Raw genomic sequence first — 22,710 nt, 5'->3', positions numbered from 1 at the left:
ATTATTGTTTCTCCTCTATGCCCCGCCTTTCTGAAACGCGTCGATTTTTACAAAGCTCATCGGTCTGAAAAGCGAGGTGTGCTCTGATTGGCCAGCTATCCAGTGCGTTGTGATTGGCCGAATTCCTCAAGCGTGTGACGGAAATGTTACATCCCTTACCATATTGTGATGCCTGCAGCAACCACATGTGACGACCCCGGGCTGGACTCCGCTTCGTCCACGGTGAAAGCCGATCCGGCGATCGACAGCGCGAAGTTGATGTATTTCCTCAGCAACCAGCACGGATCAGCTCTAGGCATGATGAAGCAGATATCGTCCTCTTTTGGAAGGCCAAAGTTTCGCTTTCTCAACGAACCACACAGTGCCTTCACGACATGGCGGCGGCAACAACAATACTACAGCGAGAATAAAAGTTACGCCTTCTTTCTTTGCGTGAACATTTGGGCAGCGTTATGCAAATCTTCCCACATCGTGACATAGACATGTGAGGGCGTGTTAGAACGAGCCGTTTTAGGTAGGCGTGGTTGACTCTTAACTTTTATAAAGAGTATCTCTTTGGATTTGAGACTTTAGTCTTTGCAACTTTACAGATCTTCTTTATGCACCAAGAGCTTGTAACACTTCAAAGAGAAAGGAAAAATTGAAATCGCATCATATGACCCCTTTAAGCTCGACGAACAGTTTTGGAGAAATTGTTGTTTCCACATTCAAAGAGATAGGAGCTGCACTTGCATGCCCGAGAGGCGCTTTAAAAATGGCCGCCTAGTGACATGACTTTTCTTAAAGGGACTTTGGGAAAACCCTTCGATGAACAGCACTCCCTCATTTACAATAATCTGAATGAATCAACATTAACAAGGATATAAGATTATATTTATGTGTCTACTCACCTGCGGAAACTTTGCAGGATAACTTTTCTGCGTACATGAACACACAAATCATACAAAATTAGTGAATGCGGTCCATTATTATTTTAACCTTTAGATTCCTTTTGGTTTGATTTGATTCATAAACTTATGACTCTATTGAATCAGATCTTTTAATGAATCGGTCGATATGACCCAAGTTGTCAGTTTGAATGATTCTAACAAGTGAAATATTAAAACCTCTAAATCTGACAGAGCTTTTCAACATCATCATGTGACTTAATTAATGAAATAAGCCAATAATATGTTTACGGCCTGGTTCGTGTTAATATGATCCATGACTGGGTGCAAACATAACATGTAGTTAGACTACAACATTTGAACACACACACACACACACACACACACACACACACACACAGACACACACACACGCACGCACACACACGCACGCACACACACACACACACACACACACACACACACACACAAATCCACATATAAGGTTTTCTTTACCCATTAACGGTTTATAATAGTATTAAAGTAACGAATTACAGAGGGATGGGATATATCTCAATCTCAGTTTCAGTACTCTGCTATTGGAGCCTGTTATCAAAAAAGGTAAACATGTTTTAAATGAACTGCATCTCTGCAATAATTGATGAAATATTCAATAGCTGGGTTATAGTCAAGACTCATATTTAATATAACAAAAATAATGTAGAAAAAAAACCCATTAACCTAACTGTAAAAATAATTTTCCAAAGTTGTAAATAAAACAAAGATTATTGGAGTACACTCTTAAAAATAAAGGTGCTTCAAAAGGTTCTTCAAGCGATGCCATAGAAGAACCATTTTGGGTTCCACAAAGAACCATTCAGTCAAAGGTTCTTTAAAGAACCATCTCTTTCTTACCTTTTTGTAATCTGAAGAACAGAAAGGTTCTTCAGATATTAAAGGTTCTTTATGGAACCATTTAGACAAAAAGGTTCTTCTATGGCATCGTGAAGAACCTTTATTTTTAAGAGTGTATGTTCTACAAGAAAATACTATTTCAGTTTCTCTACTTAAAAATTCCATGTTTAATTCAATGTTACCTGCCATTTCTTTGTAATTATTGAAGAAATTTACTAGCACTCTTTGGATGAAAATAGTTTACACCAGTGTGAAAATTAAAAAACAAAAAAAGGGGGAAACATTCTGTTTTTCATTCAGTGACTTTGAGCAAATTCATCAGGGATGAGTCTTTATTCAACACTTTAAATGTGAAAATTAACTTTAAACTTTTCTGAAACCAGGGATAGAATAAAGCATAAATGATGGGATTAATGGTGGAGTTCAAGAAGAAAAATATTACAGTAACATTTCTGACATAAAACCGGTCAGCATTGTCATATGAACTCACTAAAGTAAGCAGTCGCATGTTTCTTAGCAATGACAAAAACATGAGTGTATAATATTATAATAAGCGTACAAGGCATAAGAAACACAAACAGGAGATCAATGAGAGATGAAACCCCATCTATAACAGCAATACACATTCCTGGACACGTGACATCAGCAAAGTTTCCATTAACGTAAAGAAGAGTGAAGTTATAAAATTGTGAAAACAACCAGTTAAATAAAGTTGCTATGCAGATAACAGTGGGTGAGATCTTCTCAGAGTAAAGAAAAGGAGAACTTAAAGCCAAAAAACGATCAACTGCTATCAGAGCAACAGTGTGAACAGACACGCTTGTCGCCTGAAAAGTCACAAAATTGAAAACTGAACACATCACTGATCCAGAAATCCAACATGACTCAATAAGCCAAGATAAGTGAAACGGCAACACAAAAACTCCAACCAGGAGATCGCACACAGCCAAAGAGAGGATGAGGATGTTCGCAGGTGTGTGGAGCTGCTTGAAGTGACTAACAGAGATGATGACCAGCAGGTTTCCACACACGGTCAGAAGAGACACAGCTGCTGCGGCCACATACAGAATCACATACACAGATAAAGAAACAGATCTCTCTGGACACCAATATTCCTGACAGACGTCGCTTTGGTTCATTGCTGTAAGATTCATTGTGAAGCGTATTGCTCCCTGTGACTTCCTTTATATACAAAATGCGTAACCATAGATAAAAATCTCTGAAGATATGCTAACTGTATCTCCAACAGCTCTGAATTGCTCATCATCTGAAACACAAACCTACACCGATTCCTGGAGGTTCCACAACACCAGATAAAAAGCTACAACCCATGCTGCCTTTTATAAACTTGACATGTTGACTCTTTCCAATACCAGCAGCATCAAGGGAGAAGAACATATAGTTGGGAGATCAACTGATTCTGTTCAGGTGAAGAAAAAATAACAAAAACACAGGATAGCATAAGCTGACTGTGTGTCTCTGACTCTAAGTTGCATGTTAACATATTAGGTTTTAAGAGTTATTTACTAAAATCATTTTACACATTGAAAATGTACACACACACACACACACACACACACACACACACACACACACACACACACACACACACACACACACACACACACACACACACACACACACACACACACACACACACACACACACACACACACACACACACACACACACACACTGAAAACAGAAGTGAATAAAGAGAAAAGTTTCTAAACTTTAAATTTGTCTGCTTTAGGTATCCCACACTCCGCCCTGGGTACAAAAATATAACTACAACAAACATTATGAAAAGAGCCATAAAAGTACAATGCAATGGCTTTTACAGTATTTATTGTTTCTTAATGATTTAAAAATGACATGACATAAATGCAGCCTGAATCGACGTATGCACAGCCAGCAAATGAGATGTTTTGAATATGATCGTGTACTCTGGGCCCGTATAAAATTTTTTTCGTTGTTTATTGTGTTTAAATGGGTTGTGAGAATGGTGTACTTTGCTTTACTCGAAGAACTTGCAGCGCATGCTCGAGTGCGTGGGAGAGGTTATACAGAAAACCCTTCGATGGACAGCACTCCCTCATTTATTATAATCTGGATTCACCAACACTAACGAGGATATAAGAACAAATGTATGTGTCTAATCACCGGCGGAAACTTTACAGGACAACTTTTTCTGTGTAAATACAGACCATTATTTTTTTTTTTTACACTTAGATTCCCTTTGGCTTGATTTGATTTCTCAAATATATGACTCTTATGAGTCGGCTCTTTTAATGAATCAGTCGATATGACCCGAGTTGTCAGTTTGAATGATTCTAACAAGTGATTTTAAGAAATATTAAAGGCTCTGAATGTGTCAGAGCTTTTAAACATGATTATGTAACTTAATTACTGAAATGAACACATGTTATAGACATAGATAGTACAACATTTAAACACATTTAGGCCTGGTTTCACAAGGTTTTTCTGATCATAGGTTTTGACATTTTAGTATTAAAATAATGAATTAGAGGGGAGACTGGAGCTATAGCTGTACACATGGGCTATATCTCAATCTCAGTATATTTCAGTAGTCTACGAGGAGCCTGTTTTTAAAAAAGTTCAACATGTGTTAACTGTATCTGCAATAATTGAGGAAATATTCAATAGCTGTTTTGTAGTCAAGATTCATGTTTAAGATGACAAAATAATGTATATTAACCTAGACAATATATAAAAATAAACAACAGGAAAAACAGAGAGAAAACATTGTGTCTTATTCAGTGAGTTACAGCACATTCATCAGGGAGGGGTCTTTATTTAACACTTTAAATGTGAAAATTAATTTTAAGCTTTTCCGAAACCAGGGATAGAATCAGGCTGGAGCAGTGGGCATGGCCAAAGATTAGGGTGTGCTTGTTAGGGTTAGTTTCTATTGTAGCATTCCCCTTTCGGCACACCACCTTTTGCCACTCCCATTACTCTGACCTGCAGCCACCCCTCTCCAAGTTTGTTAAATACACTGGTGTCTAAGGAAAGCAGCAATAATAATCAATTCAGACCTACAACAAGAGAAAAAGAACAAAAATTAAGAAACAATATAAACATGCAAGGAGAGAAAAGATTGCACAGCAGGTCAGACACAACGTTTTGTTTTTTGGCGTAAATGTAATTTATTCTGAAGCAATAGTCTCATCAATGCTCTATCAGGTCTTACTTTAATCAGCATATTTGTGACATTTGCCTTAAATTGATTCTAGGACACTTTTTTAACTTTATGAAGGGCAATATTTTCCTAACTTTATAAAATATATGTGTCATAATTAACGTCAAATTCTTACATTTTATCAATACATTCAGTTAGAATAATAAGACACTGTATGGTTGTTACCATTCAAATGAAATCAGTATCAACAAACTCCATCTTTCCACTGTAGATGAAACAGGAGCTGAATCAGAAATGCCATTTAGATGTATTTACTCAGACTTTTTAATGAAGAGGTTCCATAAATGCATTTAGGCCTACACAGTAAAATTGCAAATGCATAAATAATATTATAAGATTAATGTTTTACTTTTTTAACATACAAATATGAAATGTTGGAAAAATACAATGATTTGAAACCAATATGAAACCAAACCACCAGTAGGTGGCGGCAAGTCACTGTCTTAATGAGTGAGTCATTGATTCAACCGATTCGTTCAAACGGCTTATTCATTCAATAAATGAAGCAAGTGACTTTATGGCCGTTTCTCAAACGGAAGGCTGCATCCTCCAGAGGTCGCATTTGCAGGCTGCATGTGTCATCAAGCCTGATTTATTTCAGTTAACTGAGCATTATATTCGCGAGCCATAAGCAAATTACAACAATTTACACTTAACTAAGAATAATGGTCAAATTTATAACTGTTAATATTCTAAAATAAGATCTTCTTTAGGGGGAGCGCGGGGCACAAAGTAACGCAGGGTTAGTGGTAACACACATGGTTTGAATATTTCTACACATGCTAGCATAACAAAATTTACAGTATTTATTAGTTACCATATCAACATTATATAGAAAAAAAGTGCGCCAAAATTCAAAAATCTTTTGAAGATATCGCTGAACATTTATTTTACCATAGTAATATAAAAATTTTGGCTTAAGTAAATGTTTCATCTCAGTTTTTATTATTCATTTAAAATGAGACAAATCGGCTATTATTTTAATCTCCAATCTGTTATTTTTCAGTTCAGATCGTTTTTTAATGCGTTGATAACTAGCAGAAGACACTAACCAGTTTTAAATTCTAGTTGCGCGGATGGGGCACGTTGTAACACTGCGTTACAATGTGCTATTCTATGACATTAGCGATGTAATTTACACTATTTACTTTAAAGAATTTGAATGAGAAACAATGAGAAACAGGTGAATAACGACTGACAGTCAATGTTTAATGTTTAGAAATTATTATTTCAAGACATGTAAAGCATTTTTGCTTGTTTATGTGGGCCGTCCCAAGCATGGTTGCAATGTGTTCATTGTCAAACTCCAAAATCAGATTATTTTTAATTCTTAAAAAACGGCATTATTTTATTTGAAAAATATATTTTTTTATTTTATTTTATTAACAAAATATTTTAGTTTGTCTTGTATATATTTTTTAATTCGATCAGATAACATTTTAAGCTGTCATATGGTCATGTTACAACGTGCCCCTCAGATGTTACAATGTACCCCACCTACGGGTCATGTTGTCACATTTCACTTCCATTTTTTGAGGGTAAATAGCCTAAAGAAAAACGTATACACTGTAATTATGAAACAAAGCGACATATTTGTACTAGACAAGTGTAAAATTACCGTGTATAAAAAAATTATATTCTGAACCTACGTGGATTTACACAAACTGAGAAAGTCAAAAAGTGTTACTTTGTGCCCTGCTCTCCCCCTATACGACGTATGCAGCCTACAAATGCAACCTCCGAAGGATGCAGCCTTCCTTTGAGAAACGGCCTATGAATGGCTCACTGAATCATTGACTCACCCGATTCGTTCAAAATTGCTGAATCATTCAGTAATGAAACACTCAGTACGTTTACATGGACAACAATACTCAGATTTTAATAATAATAATAATAATAATAATTCATTACATTTCTATAGCGCTTTTCTAGGCACTCAAAGCGCTTTACATTGTCAGGGGGTATCTCCTCGTCCACCAGCAGTGTGCAGCATCCACCTGGATGAGCATTTTAATACTACGATTAATAATACGATTAAGACAATACTCTGATTAAGAAGCTACCATGTAAACAAAGATTTTTGATTACCTTAATCCGGCTAAAGTCATAATCGAAGTAAACACTAATAGAATTAAGACATGTGGCCCAACTTCTGGTGCATTTACCGCCACCAACTGGACTGGAGTGTGAATCACTAATAAGCAACTAATATATATATTAGTGTCTATAGTATACTATATACTATACCATATACTATATACAAAATATATATATATATATATACACACACACACACACACACACACACACACACACGTATACATCCCCCAAATGTTTTTCTTTAATTCTACACGGCAGTGGTCAACTGTTTGACAGCGGTGTTTCATTTTTAATTATATGAAAGCTTCAAGTGCAGTTAATTATTTGAAATCGTATTAAAATCGGAGTATTGTTGTCCATGTAAACATACTCAGACTGTTGTGTGTTGCTCGGAGATGTGGCTTTGCTTAGAACTATTTTGTTAGCGAAAATAATGTGTCTAAAATGTAAGTCGGTTAATATGAACTAGGCCTACTTGTTTATTGAACTACTGTTGTATAGAATGTCACATTTGCAATCGTGTTACACAAATGTTACTTGTAAAATTCTCTTTCACTTGCCCCTTCACAAAATCCACTTGTCCCGGACAAGCGTTAATGTCGAGCCCTGCTATGGCCTAGAATAGATGTCTCATTATCTAAACTGTTCTACCATGAGGATGATGGCCTAAAACACTCATCCATCCCCACAATAAACAGACATTCATTAGATATTCAGAGCAATAATTAGACTGCTCTGATAAACATAAATGTTGCAAGTTATATTGCATGTTTTTACCAAAGATTTTACCAAAGAAACATATGAAACTCATCTTTTATTATAATTAATTTAATTTATAAATACTAATTTTGTAATATTCTAAAAAAAATGTAAACAGTTATATAGATGTCTAATCACATTTATGGAAATATTACTGATCTGTTGAAAAGGTTTTTTTTTTTCCAAGTCATCCAACAAATATTTCAGTTTTGATAAATGCTGTTTTGTGAATGTAATGAGGAAGCGGCTCTTGAATAACATGCCTGGTTTTATTCATCAAAATATATGAATAATCATATTTTTACTGCACAATAATGATGAAAAAGAAAATTAGAAAATACTAAAACATAAACAATCGAAGGACAGACGTTTGTTTTTCATTAAGAGCTTAATGACAGGACATTCATCAGAGAGGAGTCGGTGTTCAATACTTTAAGAGTTAGAATTATCTTTACACTTTTCTTAAACCAAGGGTACAACAGAGCGTAGATAAGTGGATTGATGGAGGAATTAAGGTAAAAGAGAATCAAAACACTGTTGATAACATTAGATAATGAGTCATCTTTTAAGAAATTAGTTAAAGAAAAAATATAATATGGCAGTAAACACAGGAGAAACACAAAGACCAGAATCCCGAGTGCTAATGCGGCTTTTCGCTCCGATTTGTCACTGACTCTGTTTTTGGAGGATTGTGTTCTGTTGTGAACCTGAAGGGCTCTTATAGCAGTCACATGTTTCTTAGCAATGACAAAAACATGAGTGTATAATATTATAATGAGTGTACAAGGCATAAGAAACACAACTATGAGGTCAATGAGGGATGAAACCTCATCTACGATATAAAGACATTCTCCTGGACACGTGACATCAGCGAAGTTTCCATTAACGTAAAGAAGAGTGAAGTTATAAAAGAGTGAAAACAACCAGTTAAATAAAGTTGCTATGCAGATCACAGTGGGTGAGATCTTCTCAGAGTAAAGGAAAGGAGAACTTAAAGCCAAAAACCGATCAACTGCTATCAGAGCAACAGTGTGAACAGACACGCTTGTCGCCTGAAAAGTCACAAAATTGAAAACTGAACACATCACTGATCCTGAAATCCAACATGACTCAATAAGCCAAGATAAGTGAAACGGCATCACAAAAACTCCAACCAGGAGATCGCACACAGCCAAAGAGAGGATGAGGATGTTCGCAGGTGTTTGGAGCTGCTTGAAGTGACTAACAGAGATGATGACCAGCAGGTTTCCACACACGGTCAGAAGAGACACAGCTGCTGCGGCCACATACAGAATCACATACACAGATAAAGAAACAGATCTCTCTGGACACCAATATTCCTGACAGACGTTGCTTTGGTTCACTGCTGTTAGATTCATGATGTGTGAAGTACTCTGGAGAGACATCAAGTCTTCCTTCTTGTATATAGAACAAAGCAACAATGAATTTGAATCTAATATCTGTATTTCCACCAGAGTGAGTCCAGTCTCATTCGGTCCTCAGTGTAAAGGGTTTGCATTGTTCCCAGTGAGCAGGATGACACCAACTTTGGCAAACAATACGCTTTGCTGATTTTTTATATGCAAATGTCTCCTCCCCTCATCAGTAAATGTTTAATAATGTGCTTCTGCTGGGAGTTCATGTTAATTACATCTTCATCTTTGCACAATCACTATTTTTTTTTCATTCTTTCATCATTATATCTTGAATTTCAGACTCAATACACAAGTGTTTTGTTTTTCTCTTTTAAATGAAAAAAAAAAAGATATGTACTTTCCATCTTCTGAAGGATATTTTTCACAGTTTTCATCTTATATTTGTCAAATTTGGGATACTAAATTTGGCACTTTTATCCAAAGCAGTTTGAGAAAAAGTAGAGAAGAAAAATGATATAAAAGACATGAAACTGGCACAAATATACAGAAAATCAAACATTTTATTGTCTCTTTTTGAATATTAATCTATACTCAGACTCAGACTGGACACCAAATTGAGTTTCTCTCACTTCAAACACATCTGGATTAACCTCATATAAAACGGTATTTTCTTTATTTATCTCCACAGCAGCATTTCAGTTTTTGGGAAAAGGGTGATTCAACATTATTTACATAATTTCATTTAAAACTGCAATAAATCATGGAGAAAAAAAATGCTTTTCAAATACAACAAATTACAAAAAGAAGATAAATTACTGCCTACACAATAAATTAATTGGGCAGCTCTTTAGCAAGCATTTTGCATTTGTTACTCATTTTCAGCTGTGTGTGAGTAGGTCAAAGGTGAACTGACTCATAAGAGCTGAGCTTAACATACAACTCCACTTTTGACATTGTCTCCATCTAGTGGTTATTTCCTGTCACAACGTGTCAGCTGTGTAAACCTGATTTATTTCCCTTTAATGATTAACTCTTCAACACTTTGTACTCTTTTTAGGTCATATAACATTTGTACACAACATCATAGTAATAGACAAAAGTTTATATATATTTTCCTGGATATGAGAGACTTTTTAGGGTCATGTAATAAACTGCACATATATTTTTATAATACATAAAAAGTTTTTGTTTTATGCTTGAGATTCACATATATGTAGAATCCAACTTATTTCTTTTTTAAATTAGGTTTTAATTTGCTTCATTTTTAGTTGTTAGGTCTGATATCTCTCTCTATATATATATATATATGCTGTAAGGTCTTATATAGACAGGTGTGTGGCTTTCCTAATCAAGTCCAATCAGTATAATCAAACACAGCTGGACTCAAATGAAGGTGTAGAACCATCTCAAGGATGATCAGAAGAAACGGACAGCACCTGAGTTAAATATATGAGTGTCACAGCAAAGGGTCTGAATACTTAGGACCATGTGATATTTCAGTTTTTCTTTTTTAATAAATCTGCAAAAATGTCAACAATTCTGTGTTTTTCTGTCAATATGGGGTGCTGTGTGTACATTAATGAGGAAAAAAAATTAACAAATGATTTTAGCAAATGGCTGCAATATAACAAAGAGTGAAAAATTTAAGGGGGTCTGAATACTTTCCGTACCCACTGTATATATATGAAAATACACTACCAGTCAAAAATTTAGCCACACTTACTGATTATGTTTTGACTAGTAGTGTATTCTCTCTCTCTCAAATTCAAATACAGTTTGAATTGTTTGAGAGCAGTTTAAAAGTGAAGTGCACTTATACACCTTTATAGCAGCCGCTTCATACTGACTGTTAGAGATAAAAACATTCATTTGTGCCATTTTTAACCACTGAAATTTCATATTCAGGCTATTTTACTATCAGAAATGGCAGCTTCTATAACAAACCAGATGGGTGAAAGATGCATGAAGCTGGAATGATTATCTATTAACAGTAACAATGTTAAAACAATTTTAAACACAAGTTAAGCGCTCTATGTACAGTCTCTGTGGAATGTATAACTCAATGATTTTTGTACAGTTGGTGGTTGCCATTGACTTCCATAGTATTTTTTTTCCTACTATGGAAGTCAATAGCAACCACCAACTGTTTGATTACCAGCAATCTTCAAAATATCTTCTTTTATGTTCAACATAAGAAAGCAACTCATACAGGTTTGGAACGACATGAGCGTGAGTAAATGATGACAGAATTTTCATTTTTGGGTGAACTATCCCTTTAAAATAAGTTTCTGTGGTAATGAACTGCACACCAAAGATACTGTCCGTAGAGCTCAACTTGCATTAAATATTCTGTTAGTGACAATATCTTAACTGTATTTAGAAAGCAACTCAGGACAGCTTCAGTTAGTGACAAACCTCCATAACTCATTACAAACATGCCAGTGCAAACGCTGTGGGACATCTGATGGTCAATTCAGTTTTTGACAGAAGCCCAGATAATCAAACCAATAATGACAGCCAACACAATCAGAACAGCGATCAGGATGAAAATCTTCTTGCGGAATGACGTCTACAGTGAACAGAAGAAATGAGTCATTAGTATAATAATAATAATAATAATAATAAAAGGGTTGTCAATTTAGCATGTTAATAAAATAGTACATTTAATTAATTATTGTATATTTAATTTAATAGTGATATAACTTTAAAAAAATAATGTGATTAAAAATCACCGCATTAATGCAAATTTACTTGAGCTGTAATATATAATAAACCATCATAAAAGTTGGCCGTAAAAGTACACCATCTCAAACACACCAGTACAAGGGAAGCATACAAGCAAATTAGAATTAAAATTTGCATATATTTCTCATGCAAAGCTAGCGAATGACTAAAGAGGACTTGGAATATAGTGCGTTTATGGTGCTTTTTCATCCTTTTTGGAGTTGTGTCTGTCTCCATCTACTTTCATTTGGCTGTTTCTTGTTTTGTGTTCCACAGAAGGAATAAGGTAATATGGGTTTGAAATGACGTAAGGGTGAGTGAATGATTGGTCATTAGTAAAAATAAGCTGTACCTGGTGACTTGCTGCTCTGCCCAGCTGTTGTGTGGCTGTCTGCACATTGATGTCTGCGTTTGATACATTGGCCTCTATACTGTCTGCAAGATGGGATGGAGATAAACAGAGAAATGACTTTCACAGTTAAACATTATTTTCTACAGTTTTGCACTGACAACTAACCAAATATTCTGACTCTGTTATCATTAAAAAATATTATTCATTGTTTAAAACATGGATAATGCATTGTCCTCTTGGATATTATTTAATTTCCATTTAAAATCCTTTAGTGAGCAACATTTCATCATTCATTCAGGTATGCATGTCAAAGTTTTGGTGGACAGCACAGGCAATGATGCAAACTCTTGTAATTTTGATGAAATATCACAACTGTAAACAACACAAGTGTGTGCTTACTAATAGCTCCCGTCTTATCATTAAAAGTTTAGTGCTTGAACAAACAGTCCCACTGAGCCGGGTTGTGTGAAGCCTCGCAGGTCTTCATTATCAGCATCTGCTTCTCCATTTTAACACCTTTAATTGCACTTTCCTGTCTAAGAGTTTCATGACTAAACAGACACTCCCTCAGAGCCAAGTCTAAACAAAACCACACAGATTTATTTTATTTGTAATTATATTTATTTAATTTTATTTTCAATTATGTTTACTTTAAATTATTTTTATTTAATTTTATTTTAACAGGAAATCTCCAGGCCTGCCTTTTTATCTCTCAGATGTGTTCTGCAAGCTCAGTGTTAGCTGCAATTACACAGGGAAAAAGCAAAATAAAGCAAAATATTGTTGTAAAATAACAATTTCCTTAAATTGTAGGCAGCAACCAGTTCATATACAGATATATCACTAACCTTGACGGAAGCAGAGATTTGTTTACTGTCCACAAGATTTTGGTTCATTAGACAGCCATGTGTTTAATTTTCAACAATAAAAAATGACACATGAGCACATTAGACCTTCTGGTGCAAACTAACAGTGGTCTGACATTAAAGTTCGGGTTGTTTAATGATATGAATGCTTTTTTCTGAACTCAAATGTGTGTGAACTGAACTGAGTCATTTTGCTTATTTGGACTCACTATTTGAAAGAAAGCAATAATATCATAGGCCTAATATCATAGAGATTTTGGGATGAACTATTTTGACTTGAGCCATTTAGAATGGCAATGCACTGATAACCTCCCAAACAACCTATCATCGTCGCAGAGAGTTCTGCATGGTTGCCACTCAATTTTATTAAGGAAGTGTAAAAATCTAGCTATGCCTCTCTGATCTTACCAATCATGTCTCCCTGTTCATGCACCATCATGCCCAGATCTCTGAAGATTTCATTAATGTCTGTGATGTCCGACTGAAAAACAAGAGAGTATGTTTTACACAACCCTAAAGTTTGTGCAGCAAAACCAACCATTCAAATAGCATTACATTACATAAGCACAATGCTTATCAATTAGTTCTTCTTTGTTGTCTCTGTGTTTGAACGCGTCTCACCTCCAGCTGTCTGATTGCTGATTCTCTCTCCTGAATGAGCTGCAGATCTTCTTCTGTGATGGTCTCCTCATATCTCTGATCTTGAGCATGAATCTCACTGAAAACACACACAGAAGCAGACAGTTGGAGACACACATTCCAATTTTTATGCATAAATGTGACAAATATTATTAAAGTGTCTAACCTTTGAAAGGGTGATGGAAATCCTCCAAACCCATCATCTATATCACCACCCTGGGGACAGATAGAAGACTGTGAGGAAAACGTATAGAAAACCTTAATAATGTGTGCCAATATGCCACTTTTATTACTCACAAAAAACACCATTATACTTTAAACAAACTATCATCTGCAGTAGTGCGACAAAGTTGTTATTCACAATCATGCTCTTTAAACAAACATTAGATGCATCCTATCTTGTGACATATGTGGCTTTTAAGTAGTATGTATAACCAGGGTTATTATAGCTAACTAAATCTAAAACTATAAAAAAAGTTACTTGAAATAAAATAAACTGAAATACAGTAAATACTAAAAAGTACCAAAAAAACACCCTTAAACTTATTTTATTTCAGCTAGTTGCCACGACAACATTTTTCCTTTACATTTAGTTTAACTTGAAGTACTAAACTAACCCAAACTAAATAAACTAAAACTAATACTAATAAATACAACTGAATAAAACCTACATAGAGTTACATAAAAAACTAATAATACAAATGACAAAAGCACAACAAAATAAAAAACGTTTAAATTAAATTAAAAACTATAAAAAGCACAAAATATAAAAATAAAATGTAATTCAAAATATTAACAAAAACTATAATAGTAAATAAATTATACTAAAATAACATTGTATAACTATCAAAAAGATGGACAATAGAAACTGGCACTTTCACGTTAGATATTAGTGTCTGTATAAATCAGAGGTGCCCAAACTCGGTCCTGGAGGGCCGGTGTCCTGCAGAGTTTAGCTCCAACCTGCCTCAACACACCTGCCTGGAGGTTTCTAGTATGCCTAGTAAGAGCTTGATTAGCTGGTTCAGGTGTGTCTAATAGGGGTTGGATCTAAACTCTGCAGGACACCGGCCTTCCAGGACCGAGTTTGGGCACCCCTGGTATAAATGGTCTTGGGACTTAACCTTCAGTTGGGTGGATAATATCAATTTATTAATGTAATTCTTTAAGCACAAACGTAACAGATGAAACATACTGAAATTCTCGAGCTCGCTCGGACACGCGCCACAAACTCCTTCTCTTTCTTTGCTACCTCTCGCTGAGCTTTCTGGAAAAGGGCCAGCGCATTGGAGAATTCAGTGATGAGACGTTCTCGCTGGATTTTTCTTTGCCTCTGTGTGAGAAAAGAGGAACGTCACATCTGAGTAGGACTGTTTAAAGGGGTCATATGATGTTGCTAAAAAGAACATTATTTTGTGTATTTGGTGTAATGAAATGTGTTTATGCGGTTTAAGGTTCAAAAAACACATTATTTTCCACATACTGTACATTACTGTTTCTCCTCTATGCCCCGCCTTTCTGAAACGCGTCGATTTTTACAAAGCTCATCGGTCTGAAAAGCGAGGTGTGCTGTGATTGGCCAGCTATCCAGTGCGTTGTGATTGGCCGAATACCTCAAGCGTGTGACGGAAATGTTACGCCCCTTACCATACTGTGATGCCCTGTCAGGCCAGAGTGACGAAACATTAAAACCCATAAACGAGGCATTTGCTGCATCCAGTGGGATCCACTGCGCGAAGTTGATGTATTTCCTCAGCGACCAGCACGGATCAGCTCTAGACATGACGAAGCGGATATCGTCCTCTTTTGGAAGGCCAAACAAAGTAGTTTCACTTTCACAACGAAACACACAGCGCCTTCATGACATGGCGGCGGCGGCAACAATACTACAGCGAGAATAAAAGTTACGCCTTCTTTCTTTGCGTGAACATTTGGGCGGCATTATGCAAATCTTCCCACATTGTGACATAGACATGTGGGGGCGTATTAGAACGAGCCGTTTTAGGTAGGCGTGGTTGACTCTTAACTTTTATAAAGAATATCTCTTTGGATTTGAGACTTTAGTCTTTGCAACTTTACAGATCTTCTTTATGCACGAAGAGCTTGTAACACTTCAAAGAGAAAGGAAAAATTGAAATCGCATCATATGACCCCTTTAAGGGATAGTTGTTCACCCAAAACTGAAAGTTTGGTTACCACTGGAACACAATGTTAAACAGAACTGTTTGGTTACCAACACTCTTCAAAATATCTTGAAATAGAAATAAAGTTGAAATAAAGTGAAATAAAGTTTGGAACGATGAGGATAAGCAAATTATCATTTAACTTTACATTTTGAGAGAACTATCCCTTTAAGTTACATAATGCCTTTTATTTATTTCTAAATCAGAAAGATCTGGATGTTGAATGTTCCATCATATAATTCGTATTTGCTTAAATGCTGTCACGGGAAATATTGTATGTATATGAGGTGATGCGGTGGGACAGTGAGGACGCTGTACCTGTTCTGTGGTCACAGGTAAAGCACTGTAATCTTTCATACATTTGTCTGTCACTTTAGCAAGCTGATTGACCTTCTGCTGTTTCTCCTGTCTGTAGGTTTTGACAAATACAAAGAAATATAATTGGATTGACATATATGTAGGTCAATTAAAGGGAACTGAACTAGCTGCTTGTATTCAAACTCACAATGTCTGACGCAGGTCAGTCGTGTCTTGTGCTGTTCCAAAATGTCTCATCATCTGCTGGATTTCATTAGCTGGTAAAAACGGAAGACAATATCTAGACAAACACACACTGGAAAACACCTCCTGTGCTACTGGTTTATGTAAAAGTGAGCATAATGGTTTCCATTCATTTCCATAATAAATTCACCTACACACTTTTGCATGTTGTGGTTTCTAGATGTGTTTTTTTTTTCACATTACAATGAGTAACAGAAATATGGACAACATTTGGTACAAAGACTGAGTGACCTCCCAGTTAGTTTTATGCCAAAATGGATGGTTATAATATATATATATATATATATAAACGTATGCTGGTTCAATATTTATGGCCAACAGTCTTCACATCACATAAATAAGGATGGATGTAGTAAAATTACTCACTTAGCAATGTTATTCTCTGGATATTTGAACTTATAGTCTGCGCCAGCACATTTGTGTCAACTTCGCTTGATCTGGACATGATGGAGATCTTCACAGAATAATTCACCAACCCTAGAAAGATTACACGTTAAATCACATCTGCTCTCAGAATTACAGGGAAAACATGTGTATGTATATATAGTAGCTGTTTTATAAATAACACATATCATAATATATCCTTTTTAATATATTTATGTCACTTTTGAACACCTAGTTTGTCTTAAATTCAAGTAGTCTAACTCTTAAAATATTTTTGTGCATTCTGTCCTCCAATAATTTTCACATATCATTACATTTATGTGCTATAGTTCATACATTCAGACAAGAGTTGACTATAAAGGTAGATTTAAACGGAAAGGTTTATTAATTTTTTTCTTAATGTTTCATGAATGTCATGTCTGGGAAAGCTGTCATGTGTTGTAAACGCTACAATGTTGGACAAAGTATTATTTATACTATTTGCAGTCCATAACAGCATAATGGTAAATTCTATAAAGGCTATAATGTGCCTTTCCCATTGTGACAACTTGCCCCATATTGTATGACTACGTGCCTCGCTTTATTGAAATATCTCTTAATAGTTCAATAATGATACGGAAATAGCTAGTGTTGTTCAAACGCTAGCAGGCTAACTAGTACACCTTGTTCATTTGAATAGTTCACCGACCTCTACTGCACCTGCAAAACCAAAGAATGCGGAAATCACAGCGCCAGAGCTCAGAAACATATTCATTTATAAAATCAGACAGTTTTTATTTTTACTTCACTGACACACAACAAACATTCACCAAGAATGGTCAGGAATATGAAAGTGTGCGAGTGTTTAAAATAAATGTTTAGGTCACGCGCTGTCAAAATGAACACACTGAATGAAGTTCAGAATCAGCGACGCTTCTTTTCACTTTCTCTCTGACCTTTTCTGTAAAGTCCTTCTTAATTAAGTCACTGTACTTACACTGTGTATAATGACACGTCTTCTACTTTAATATGTAACTTACGTTGGTTGTTTAGTTTACCTGGATTTCCTGAGTGAAACTCCGAGTCCCCAGCTGATTTCTTGACGCCTGAGTCACGTGATTTCGCTTCAATCTTCAGCGTGAGTTCAGGACATTTGTGTACCAGGTATTTTCATTCCCAAATATTTGATGGCTGTCTCTAAATATAAGACTTACCTCAGCTCAGAAAGAAACCATAACTTGTTCTTGTGTTTGCTTTAATATTAATAGTAGACTTTAATATAAATGATGACTTACACATAGATTACCTATTATTCATCATTAAAATTCACAAAGACAGTTACAGCTCTCTTCACACTTTAACATCTCCTAATTTTAAAGTCTTTTTTTGCACTGTCATTCTAAACGAAGATAATCAAGGATGTAAAAGGCCAACAAAGATCACCAATGCAAACATAATCTTTGTAACAAATACATGCATTTTCATATTAACAGTCTTCAGGAAATAAGTTCATCTGGTTAGTTGCTGTCTGCACTATTTTTAGGCTAAGCACAAGCTTCACTGACCTTTTGAACCAGGGGTAAGATATTGCATATATAAAGGGATTGATGCATGAATTAGTGTAAAACAAACACAGTAAAGCAGAGAGGAGGACAGATGACTTCTGAAATTGTTTCATATTAAGCATGCTTATATACCAGGGAACCCAGCACATGAAATACACGAAGACAATTATACTCAATGTTTTTGTTGCTTTCACCTCTGATTTCCTGAATGATTTTGGATTTTTCTGAGATGCCATTTTCTTTGAAGTAATGGAAATGGCTTTAGCTTGTCTCAAAGCCACAGTGAGAATTCTTATATACAGTATTACCATTACTGTACATGGAGCAATGAAACTCACTATCAGGTCAGCTGGACCCCAGGCGTTGCTGACAGCCACTGCACATTCCCTTAGACAGAAGACAGTTGTTCCTGTCAGGTTTGTATTCCCTAAATTCATTGGTACTAGATTATAACAGAAGGACACAGTCCATCCTAAACTTATGCACATCAGTGTTTTTCTAATTGTCATTTTAGACATATACATGAGTGGCTCACATACAGCAAAATAACGATCAATTGCTACAAGCATGATATTAATGAGTGAAGCAGATCCAAGAACAGACATAATCACATGAAAGATCCGACAGTGCGACTTTCTCATATAAAAACAGGAGTTTATGCTCCTAAGGCTTTCAACCGGCATCACACAAATTCCCACCAAGAAGTCAGAAAGGGCCAGTGAGAGGATGAGGAGGTTGGTCGGTGTGTGAAGCTGCTTGAAAGCTGTTATAGAGATGATGACAAGTAGATTTCCAAACACTGTCAGCACAGAAACTGCAGATATGTACAAGAACAAGAATACATTGACATAAGTCAAATGAAAGTCAAGAGAGCAGCTTGTATTACGGTGGGGGAAGCAGTGATGTTCAAGAAATTCCATGGAGAAAGTCCTCACTGCTTTAAAGCTCAAGGCCCATGTTTATGATATGACTGCAGATCCAGGATCCTAAATCAGAATTTCACTGCCAGTTTGCTTATATAAAGGCAAATGTCAGGTGTCATTTATGGGAGTGGCCGAGAATTACATCAGCATCAGCTACCGTCACATTTACAGATGTTTACAAGAGTTCATGGCCTCCTAATTTTGATAAGCATGTTGCCCCCCATACTACCTCTTAAGCAATTAAGTAAACACTTAGTAATAAAAAATAAGAAAATCACAAGCAATAGGACAAATAAAACTACAACAAAGACATAAATTAAATAGTTCTTTAAGTTTTTTTTTTCAGGTATGCCTAATATTCAAGAAACGCTACAAAAATGTAATAAAGTCATCAGTGTATTTTATGGAGGACTGTTTCCTGATCCTGGTAGAATAGACTACAATGTAGGCTGTTCTGACTCACTGTAAGTAAGTTTTTTATTTTCATTACACCAAATACAGAAAATAATGTTCTTTTTAGCAACATCATATGACCCCTTTAAAATAAAATACTTAGTCTTCACTGTATACATTAAATAGGCTACAAAAACTATTCTGTAAAGAGCAGTGAGTGATTCCCCCCCCCTTCTTTTTGTTGTTGTTGTTGTTTGATTAACATTAAGGACACAGACAGAAGCAGGTCTATTAGGTTGCTGTCACTTTAAGACAGAGCCAATATACTGACCCACACTGGACAGCCGGGTGCATGTGCCCAAAAGAAAATTATAACTTGTGCATTTTAAAAATGATGACATGATTTTCTTATTGTGCTGTTTTTATATGGTTACATAATTGCAAATTAATTCTTAAGTATTTTTTCTTAAATGTACAGGAAGCACTGAGGAACAGCATTTTTACTTTTTTATTTTATTGCCACAAGAATGTAACACAGAATACAATCATATAATTGATGTTCACTGAGGAAAAAAAACCCACCAGACACATAAAATATGAGCAATCAGCATTATAAAAAACACATGATAACAGTCTTCAGAATTTTTAGATATTAGAATTGTTTGGCGTCGTGATTTCATTCTCAAAAACAATACATATGGGCTTTTGGTTACTAAATTTGCTTCTGTAAATTTGTATTGTTCACGTTCATGTAGCAAATGCTGCCAGTACACCATTTTTTATGACATTTTCCCATATAGTAAACCATATAGTGAATAAGCGATAATGTACACAAGAAAATATAGAGGTCATGTCAAATACTCACCACTTTGGATGATTTTGGTACTTGTGTCATTATCTGCAGCCATAAAATCTAGTCTACAAAGCTACATGATATATGACATTATATAAAGCTTTTTAATTTAATTAAGCTTATATGTTTTTACCTTAATGTGCGCATATATAAATTCACTTGTACATGACAAATTCATCTAAACTGAACTAAGATGGACTGCTTTTGTCTGTTGTTGTCATCAAAAACTTGACTTGTAACCCTGGCTTTTGATACAGGCCACTAGTTGGACTGACACCGTTTTTCTTCTTTGCCAGTCTATAGATTTTTAGAGCACCCTTTAATCTTACATGGATTACACACCAAATATGGATCATAACAAAACCACTTGAGTACAGAGTGCAAAATGTATAAAGTGCTTGTTTAAGACTAAATGGGTATTTTCTTCTGTATGTAGTGTTTTACATTTTATATGGAGAAAATGTGTAACTGTGTTCCAACGTTTTCATTCGGCTCATTATTTGTGCACAATACACAAATCATTTCAGTAAGAAAGTATGCGCTAAGTTAAAAACAACAAATGCTGACCAGATCAAATTGGGAGTCAGATCAAAATTACATGAAAAAGAACCAAAGTCAAACAGTGAAAACACTGATGTCAGAAGAGTTTGGTTCAAATATTTTCAATGTTATAATAAGAGAAAGGGTTTTTCTGAACCATGGGTAGAAAAGGCCATATATGATGGGGTTTATGGTTGAGTTAATGTAGCCTAACCAGACAAATGCTTCAAACAGAGCAAAAGGAGTGGAAAAGTTGATGTAAGGGTCAATCAAAGAGTTAATAAAAAATGGCAACCAGCAAATAATAAAAGCTCCAACAACCACACCAAGAGTTTTTGCTGCTTTGCGTTCAGATCTTCGAGAACTTTTAAACGTGCTCTCATTTTCATGATGGTTTGCCTCACCGATTGTTCTAATGTGTTTTTTGGCAACTACAAAAATTCTTGCATACAGTCCTATCATGACAGAACAAGGCAAGAAAAAAGTTAGTAATGTGTCTAAAACGGACCACAATGCATTGAAAAGCAAAGTGCAACTTCCCATACAGTATATTGATTCAATATATTCCTCCAGTCCTTCCACATTAGCTTTTGAGTACACTAAGCCATAAGAATATAATGCAGCCATGCACCAACTTATCATCACCATGACCCATGCAACAGGTATGGTTATTTTTGTAGGATACAGAAGCGGATAACAAACTGCCTGATGTCGATCAATAGCAATAAAAATTAGATGAAAAATAGACACTGATGTGAGAAATAGGTCAAAACTTGAGTGTAGCAAACAGAAGGCATCTCCAAAGTACCAGCAGCCACCCACAGAACGGATCATACTGAAAGGCATGACCACCAGTCCAAGCAGCAGGTCCGCTAGAGCCAGAGACATCACCAGGATGTTAGTGGGAGTCTGGAGCTGTTTGAAGTGTGCGATGGAGATGATGACCACCAAATTTCCTAGAATGGTCACAGTCATCGCCAACACCAATAGGAGATACACCACAGTCTGAGTGGAAACATGATGTGTGCCTTTAAGACAAGAGTTGTTCACTGCAGGAAAACAAAACTGAGTGGGATCATATTCTTGTGATGATAAATCCATCCTCTCAGTCTCAGAAAACTAGAACCTATAAAATGCTGTTTTATTTAGTCTAGTCAGGCCTTTAAATAGTCTTCATTCTCTTTTCTGAGCCTCCCACATCATCACAGGGCAGCAAATGACAATCAAGCACTATATATATGACTGAAATTACATTATTTAAATATTCTGGTTTGTCCATTATTCAATTGTCTTATAAAAGTATAGTTTAAATAAAATTGTGGAAAAAACATATAAATGAAAGCTATGACATTTATCTCATGACAAAGACGAAAAAGTCATTATTTAATAAAAAAAAAAATCTCTTGAAGTGAACACCCATGATCTAAATTACTGTCATTGACATGAAGAAGAATTAGGTCTGGCTACTGACACAAATTCACAATTTGATTAGTTTGTGATTTGATTCAA

General features: G+C 35.5%; 5 protein-coding genes across 5 annotated transcripts; all 5 read right to left on the bottom strand.

Annotated features, from left to right (window-relative positions):
• Positions 1 to 2,073: 2,073 nt before the first annotated feature.
• On the bottom strand, positions 2,074 to 2,935 carry LOC107697083 (trace amine-associated receptor 9-like). Its single transcript, XM_016497726.1, has 2 exons — positions 2,282 to 2,935; positions 2,074 to 2,250 (listed from the first exon to the last, which is right to left on the bottom strand). Exons 1-2 carry the CDS (start codon positions 2,933 to 2,935, stop codon positions 2,074 to 2,076), a joined length of 831 nt encoding a protein of 276 aa, XP_016353212.1.
• Positions 2,936 to 8,241: 5,306 nt separating this feature from the next.
• On the bottom strand, positions 8,242 to 9,242 carry LOC107697114 (trace amine-associated receptor 13c-like). Its single transcript, XM_016497755.1, has one exon. The coding sequence runs from the start codon at positions 9,240 to 9,242 to the stop codon at positions 8,244 to 8,246; it is 999 nt and encodes a 332-aa protein (XP_016353241.1). The 3' UTR covers positions 8,242 to 8,243.
• A 2,266-nt stretch (positions 9,243 to 11,508) lies between these two features.
• stx7l (syntaxin 7-like) lies at positions 11,509 to 18,056 on the bottom strand. The gene is made up of 10 exons (XM_016497754.1): positions 17,986 to 18,056; positions 16,931 to 17,041; positions 16,509 to 16,578; positions 16,322 to 16,412; positions 15,016 to 15,153; positions 13,987 to 14,036; positions 13,803 to 13,899; positions 13,590 to 13,662; positions 12,316 to 12,398; positions 11,509 to 11,808 (listed from the first exon to the last, which is right to left on the bottom strand). Exons 2-10 carry the CDS (start codon positions 17,007 to 17,009, stop codon positions 11,713 to 11,715), a joined length of 777 nt encoding a protein of 258 aa, XP_016353240.1. The 5' UTR covers positions 17,010 to 17,041; positions 17,986 to 18,056; the 3' UTR covers positions 11,509 to 11,712.
• A 357-nt stretch (positions 18,057 to 18,413) lies between these two features.
• taar15 (trace amine associated receptor 15) lies at positions 18,414 to 19,412 on the bottom strand. Its single transcript, XM_016497753.1, has one exon. It carries the CDS (start codon positions 19,410 to 19,412, stop codon positions 18,414 to 18,416), a length of 999 nt encoding a protein of 332 aa, XP_016353239.1.
• Positions 19,413 to 21,276: 1,864 nt separating this feature from the next.
• On the bottom strand, positions 21,277 to 22,302 carry LOC107697111 (trace amine-associated receptor 13c-like). The gene has a single exon (XM_016497752.1). It carries the CDS (start codon positions 22,300 to 22,302, stop codon positions 21,277 to 21,279), a length of 1,026 nt encoding a protein of 341 aa, XP_016353238.1.
• Positions 22,303 to 22,710: the final 408 nt, after the last annotated feature.

Source organism: Sinocyclocheilus anshuiensis, unplaced genomic scaffold, assembly GCF_001515605.1.
Source record: "Sinocyclocheilus anshuiensis isolate Anshui unplaced genomic scaffold, SAMN03320099.WGS_v1.1 scaffold38, whole genome shotgun sequence".
Lineage (NCBI taxonomy): Eukaryota > Metazoa > Chordata > Actinopteri > Cypriniformes > Cyprinidae > Sinocyclocheilus > Sinocyclocheilus anshuiensis.
Note: the sequence above shows the minus strand (reverse complement) of the source record. Positions and strands in the feature narration are given on the sequence as shown.